Source organism: Rhopilema esculentum, chromosome 13, assembly GCF_057945365.1.
Source record: "Rhopilema esculentum isolate cy_ngs chromosome 13, ASM5794536v1, whole genome shotgun sequence".
Classification (NCBI taxonomy): Eukaryota; Metazoa; Cnidaria; class Scyphozoa; order Rhizostomeae; family Rhizostomatidae; genus Rhopilema; species Rhopilema esculentum.
The window spans coordinates 2393242-2400556 of record NC_142827.1 but is presented as its reverse complement, the minus strand read 5'-3'; the positions used below and the strand labels follow the sequence as shown (position 1 = coordinate 2400556).

Here is a 7315-nt window from a genome sequence, read left to right as displayed (position 1 = left end):
TAATAAAAGAGTGTAACTAAGTAAATCTAAACAGATCCTGCATCGAGTTTGTCTTGCAAAAAGAATGTGAATACAAAGAATGCTAACAACTACAGGTCTATGTATCATTAAATCAAAAGTTAAAGAGATGGCTAAGAAAACATATTTGTGAGATTTAATCAACTATCACTTGCAAACTGAAAGATATTTTTTTGGATTCAATATAATGCTTATATACAGTTAGTATACGTGTCGAATTTGTAAACAAGATAGCCGGATTTTTCAATCGCTATTGAAGGCGTTTCAACAGCAGTTTAAGAGCTCTTAAGAAAAATTCCCTGAATCTGATGGTTCTTAAAGACTGGTCATAGTTTTTCTAGAGATTATCGTTATGAATCTTTTCCGGGTACAGAAAGTTCAGTGAATTGGTTTCCTACAGCAATAAATATAAATTTAATTTAGCATTTCACACCCGGATTTCAAACCATAAAAATATTTCAGTATAGTTTAGATTTGCCTTCAGGAAATATTTTAGGGATTGAAGTAACCAGATGGAAAAAAGGAACCCAAAGATAGATCTAGCAAAACCATGACAACAAATATTGAAAAGGGAAGGTCGAGAAACTTACAAATAGATTAAGTGACAGGAATAATCATAAACTGACAGGTTAGTGTAACAGGAAACAAGAACTGTAGCATACAGTAATATGTACACCTGCCATGGCTAGGCATTAAATGGCTTACTAAGTACGGATATTGGGATATCAGAATTGGGGCTACCGTTGTGTAAAATTGGTATTGAGCTTTCGTTTTAGATTTTAGATAGATACTCATTTTAGATTTTGGGTGAAAAAGGGGAGAAGATCAAATTTGCGAGAGACAAAAACAATATTTTTTGAAAAAGCTGCAGCACAGTTATTTGTTCAAATGAAGAAATGATGGGAGAGAATCAGAAATTTTAATACTTATGGAGAAAACAGTGCTTTTTATCACAGCAACATCCTTTTTTCGAATGCAGAGGTGGAAGGGAGGACCATCTTTGGTTGCGCTGAAATTTCATGGATGTCAAGACCTTATGTTTTAAGGCTGTTATAAAAATGAAGTAAATATATGTTAATTGATAAAAACACATACAACTTTTGTTGATCCGTAGTAGAAGCAAGCCATCTATCAATAACCTGCTGTGTTCATTGAAGATTCTTAAACGTGTCAAAAAACACCAGTTTTATAAACATACAAGTACCCGGAGTTAAACTTCCGTATCGAAAAAAATTCGGATTAATCCAAGCGTGCTACCGTGCAAGAATCTCTTTAACAAGTGCTGATTGAACGAAAACAATCAAACAGGTCACTTCTTCATTCTTTCCTTTACATTAATCTCATTCATCACCATCGCTATCACTTTTCTCTACATTTTCATTCTGGTCTTCATCTTCCGACTCTTCTTCACTAAAGAATGACTGTTCATCTGTGCGTGATTTGACCTCTTCATCTCGATCCTTCTTCTTCTTCTTCGCCATCGTGTAAACCATCTTCCGCGATTTGTCCACTGTCAGTTTCTTCATACGCTTGTCGAGAACAGTAAGACTATCTAAGATCTCATTCTCATACGTGAATTCATCTGATCCAACTAACAACTTCAATAAGTTTCTCTTCTTTTCGTTGGCTTTCGTAGGTTCCATCCATTGTGTTTGCCTTACCTAAAAAATGAAGTGAAGCATTTGTTCATGATCCTGTGAGACCTTGTATATAGGAAATTGAAGAAGAGAGATCGATGGAACATAAAGATGGCTTTGAGAAACGCAATCATTTTGAAACATACTTAAAAGCGAATTGAAGTGAAACAAACTTTAAATTTTTTACCACCGAAAAATTGTAGATATAATATCAAAAAAATTTTCTGTACAATATAAATGGAACCAAAGTAAGAATGTAAAGCATCGAATGTAAATAAATTATACCAATAGCACATATTTTAAATCATAACTTCCATCAATTTTTTAAAATTATCAAATTTTAGCGCTATTAATAGCACTAATCATGCACGGTGTTGCATTTGAATATGAGGAAATTTTGTTTATCAAGTTGACTTATTCGATCTCCGCAAAACTGATCAAAACATGCCAAACAAGTATTTGGCCTTTGAAAATTTTCGGAAGGGGCGTTTCACATACTCACAAAAAAGAAATATATAAACGTTTTTTGCATATATTTTTGAACATAAAAAAATTAACGCTGAGTATTGGCCGTGTCCCAAATGACGTCGAAACCTTCTGTCTCGTATTTTGAACTAATCGTTAATTCAAACCAAATTCCTGATAATAATTTTTATCCTTATAATACGCAAGTTAAAACTGGCCCATTTAATCCACATCTAGATTTAAACCTATTTTGCCCATTGCTCGTTCTTCAACGATACACAACTCGACGAACACACGTGGCTTGACATAAGAAGACTAGCCTCCTAGACAAGCAACCTCTCTCTACACCAATCACATGTGATGGTTTATAATAATGGTTTACTGGCGAGGGAGAGCAACAATACCCGTACCTCTTCTGCTTCAATATTCCTCATCAAGTAGACGATGCTGTCCGACTTCTCCTCAATCGAATCCAGTGTCATTTCCCAGTCAGATTTCCATTCACGGTAGATTGGGTCGACTGATGGCCCGACTGCCGCTCCTGCAATCTTCTTGAAACGGTTCGTCATGAACGAGACGATTTCATGATCATTAGATTGTTTTTCGATGTCGAGACGGACCTCCTCAAACGTCTCGCAGATGATACCGATAAACATGTTGATGAGAACCATTTGGATGGTGACCATGTAGGAAAGGAAGAGCATAGGCCCTAGCAAAGGTGCAGCCTTCATATAAGCGTATACATCGAACTGGCCTAAGAACATTCTTGTCAATGAGACAACACTGGTACCGAAGTTCTTGTAATCCTCAAGCTGATCAACAAACAAAAGATGCGCCAAACTGACGTAACTCATGAAGATGAAGGTGAATATGAGACCAAAGGAGGCCAGGGGTTTCATGCTCTGACGTATGGTTGCAGTGAGAAGGCCTATCTTCTTGTTGAATCGTAGCAGCCTCAGGAATTCGAGGTTGGTCGCCATGACGACAAAGCCGATGAACGCCTGGACGAAATAGTCCAACTGACCAAGGTAGGCGAAGCTGACGAAGACCTCTGGCTCTTTCTTGTATTGTTTCATTGCGTACATGACAGCACCAACACGAGCGAAAACACAAGAAAAAGTGCAGATTGAGAAAACAGTGACGAATGCATGCAAAAAGTTCCACGCGCTCTTTAAGTAGTTTTTGACTCCTTCCTTTTTGCAATTCTTGACTAGTTTGTACAGCCCGACCAACGTCACTATCATAAATGTCAAGTCAGCAAAGACGATCAAGCCTGAAGTAAAGAAAACATTATTAAAGTCAATGAAATCGAGTAAAACATTATTAGCAACATATTTCGAGTAAAATATTTGGCCGAGAGTTTCCTATTCTAAGGCTTCGGGGAATATACGCATCCGCTATAACATCTCGCATCCCCCCCCCCCCGAAATTCCCTCTCTTCTTAATTTCATGGGGTTTCGGCAACAATCAACGAGGTAATCCTACCTAACTTGTTAAGTAACCTTACAAGGTAACCCATTTAAATTCCGTTTTCCTATCAAATGTCTCTACTTCGGGTACGCGTTCACATTTCTTTGTTTAAAAAATTTATGTGATCTCTATCAAATTAAATTTCAATAATTGTAGAAAGGAGGATGTCTTTAGGGGTAACATCAGGGGTTATACTGTCGGTGGAAATTGAGCTATGATAAACAAATAAGATATTTTTATTTCTGTTTGTGCGTTGAATAAAACTTTAACGGTTTGTGTAAGACATTTTTGCGCAATGAGAAGTTATTTTTTCGAGCAGTGTTTTGGTCCCTCCGATCGATGTGACCACACCTTGAGATTCTTTTGTCTAGTATAGCATCTTTTTCTAGCCTCATTCGAGGGCAGGAGGGATTGGAGGGTTTTTATTTGTCATAGAGCTGTGACAAAGCAATATTGAAGCTGTAGTAGCCTCGAATCTATTAATTTTATGTATTTCTTTCAAGTAAAGAATAATGACGAAAATAGCCTACCGCCTAGGCCACCCTGCCATCTGTAGAGCCGGATTGCTTGTACATTGTAGAAGTAATTCCAACCACCGGTTTGCAATACCTCACTGAGGAGAGTGACAATCATCATCAAATTCGTGTTGGCATTGTAGATGTTAAACTCAACGAAAACTGCTCTCGTGTAACGATCTATCCAGAAATTGTCTTTCATATCTGCGGAAAAATCATTATCTTTTAGATTGATCTAGGAATTTAAGCATCATGTGTAAAATAGACGCTGTGTGAGAGTAGTTACATGTATTTTCGCTTGTTTGGTGCCAGCTTTTAAAAAAAAATCAAAATTTCAATAAAAGTGGAACAATTACGCATCAAGTACATTTCATCTGACACTTTCCAGAGTATGCAACTTTGGAAGGAAAGCAAAGCACAGTTATGAGAGGGGGGAGGGGGGAGGGAAGTGAAAAACCCAAACAAAGATTCTGTTCGAAGATAACGAAAGACGACGGCAAAGAAACGAAGATAACGAAAGACGACGGGAAAAGGCGAAGAAACAAAGATAACGAAAGGCGACGGGGACGCAAGGAAGCATGAAAAAGAAAAAGGAAACATGCAATGAGAGAGGAGAGAAAATTGGAGAAAAAAAAGTTTTTGTCGATGTTACAGTTAGCTGAAAAGTTGCGTTCAAATGAATTACCTTTGATAATGAGTCTTGAAATCCGTTCATCCGGGCCTACACTGACTGCATAGCTGCTACCTCCGTAAGTTGCGAATTTGCCCAAAAATGGGAAGTTTTTCAACTTAAGCACAGACTGATACTGCCACGGGTTTTCAAGTCCAAGCCACAAAGCCTTGCGTTTCCGGTGTCTGAGTTTCCTGGTCTCGGTTTTGTTTAGTGGCGGTTTCCATCCTGCACTGTATTGTTCGGTATCTTCATTGGACCAGCTATATGCCCCGTTGCATTCGGATACAATGTATTTGAAGACCGGGTGTTTTGTGCAAGTATCTGTGAGAGAACACATTTGTATTGATCTTACAAAACTTAATCAAAAGCAGTTGGTTTGAAATCGCTTTACACTTCTTATTTATAAAAAAGATTGAGAACGGAAAAATGGAAAAAAATCAAGTACATTGAGTAGACAGCTCTGACCATCATGAAACTCAACTGAAAATACTGTAAAATGTGTAACTTATGTGCTGAAACATATGATAATAATGTTCAATTGCTAATTCGGGGGGGGGGGGAACATGAATAACACCAAAAACGTATATGGGAATATCAATCATCTGCAAAAATGGATCACTTCATTCTCTGATAAACTTTGAAAATTTCTGAGCCTTCTTTGGCAGTTCAGCTTAATATTTCTCTTTTAAAAGTCTCAGCCAACAAAACTTTCAAAATTATCCAACATTGGTGACCCTCTTCTCGGGGTTCTTTGTCTTTAAATTTTCAAAACTACCCTTAATACACATCTGCTGCCTTTGGTCATTAAACAATTAATATTGGTGGAGGCCAGTCGAAATAAGTTTGAAACACTTGGTTGTTTATTTAGTCTAAAGCATAAACCTAAGACTGTTAGATCTCTAATGTAGAGACTGAAAAGAAACTTACTCTTTTTAACGCGAAGCTGTCTCATTCTAGCCATGGATATTATTTTCGAAGGTTCTGTGTCCGCGACAAATCGAACCATATACGGATCCCCGTTGTACCAAGTGCCAGGGAACAGATACGGGATGAATTTATCCTCGATCCAGCTCCAGTACTGCTCTACTCTTGTCACCTAAAATACAGAAGAGATAGAAAGAAAAATCGAGACAGTTGTAAATAAAGGCCTAAATATAAGATGAAATAAAATGTGTTATTGGATGCATGTATACATGAAAGCTTTAAAATAGAATCAAAACAATTTAATATTATATATTTATTAATTCGAGGCCAGTGTGCCGAGTATCAGTCTTTGCAATAAAAAAGCTACCAGGAACGAATTCTTCTTGACTTAAACCTGCAAAGACCTGGCTAACATTTAAAAATTGTTCGTCCTGTTTTTATCCAGCCTTTGAAACTCAAAGGCAAAATTAATTCAACTGCATAAAGCAAAGAGATAACTGGATAGTACATTTGTGATTCAAACAAATGTGATTCATTACGAGAACACAGAACAATGCTAACTGCCATCGCAGATAAATGGAGGAGCGAATACAGAAATTCCATTTGATAAACGAGAAGCACACGAAAGAGGGTAGCCTCTGTTAGAAAAATATATAGAAAAACCAAGCAAGATCGTCACAGGACAAATACGAATACATCAACCCTGTTGTAGAAACTTCTTCCAGCAGTTTGAAAGTATGTATCTGCAAATGATATTAAAGTGAAAAATACCTGCTCTAGATCATCTCCAACAAAGTTCCTAACTCCTGTTCCGAATTGTTGCGCAAATGGGTCCAAATTGCTGTAGCCAATAAACAGACACAGCATAACAAACAAGAGATGAATTACAATTTCCCTTATGATTGACTTCATTTGTTTTTCTTTCAGCCGTAGTTTCCTGGATTCTTCGAGTTTTTTCTCATCTGGCAGTTTAAATTCAAGATTCTTCTCCAGCTCTCTCTTAGCTTCATCTTCGTCCGCTTCTTCATCGCTGCTCTCTTCTTCCTCGCCATCCTCTCCGACTTTCTTTTTCTTCTTCTTCCCCTCCTGGCCTTTGTCGTCTTTTCCAACGGATTTGGAGCCACCTTCGTCTTCCCCGCTGGCTGCCTTAGGATCCTTTATGATCATGGCGACGAGAACGGACAATGCAAGAACCTAGGAAAAGAGCCACGTGTAAACAAAGATTACGAAATAAAGGCAACTGATGAAAAGGAAATAACAAGCAGCTAAAATGAGAGGAAATGCGACAAGCAGGATTGAAAAAAAGGAAGCAAGAATATCAAAACAAAACGAAATAGGTTGTAAAACTAAGGATTCAACAATTGGATGGAAATCTTATTATAAATAAGTCGAGAAGTCAGCCTTAAATTAAAGGCTCTTGCGCACCCGGCATGCTTTGCAACTATTCAAAACCGGCCTGAATTCGAAAACTGTATTACCAGACACAAACTACCGCAAAGCATGCTTAAATCCAGAGAAAATTTATAAAGGAATGAAGGAAAGAATAACTGAATAGATTAACCAATTAATAAATGAATGAATAATTGAATGAGTGGATGAAACGAGCGATTTAA

At 37.4% G+C, this 7315-nt stretch overlaps 1 protein-coding gene across 1 annotated transcript in view; it reads right to left on the bottom strand.

Annotated features, from left to right (window-relative positions):
• Nucleotides 1–35: 35 nt before the first annotated feature.
• Nucleotides 36–7315, bottom strand: part of LOC135692255 (uncharacterized) — a 36939-nt gene continuing 29659 nt past the window's right edge. Inside the window, exons 28-33 of the mRNA XM_065210340.2 lie at nt 6474–6896; nt 5706–5874; nt 4791–5099; nt 4121–4309; nt 2531–3393; nt 36–1679 (exon numbers count right to left, since the gene is read on the bottom strand). Coding sequence (XP_065066412.2) covers nt 1359–1679; nt 2531–3393; nt 4121–4309; nt 4791–5099; nt 5706–5874; nt 6474–6896 — 2274 coding nt within the window. The 3' untranslated portion in view covers nt 36–1358. The remainder of the gene's footprint in view (nt 1680–2530; nt 3394–4120; nt 4310–4790; nt 5100–5705; nt 5875–6473; nt 6897–7315) is intronic.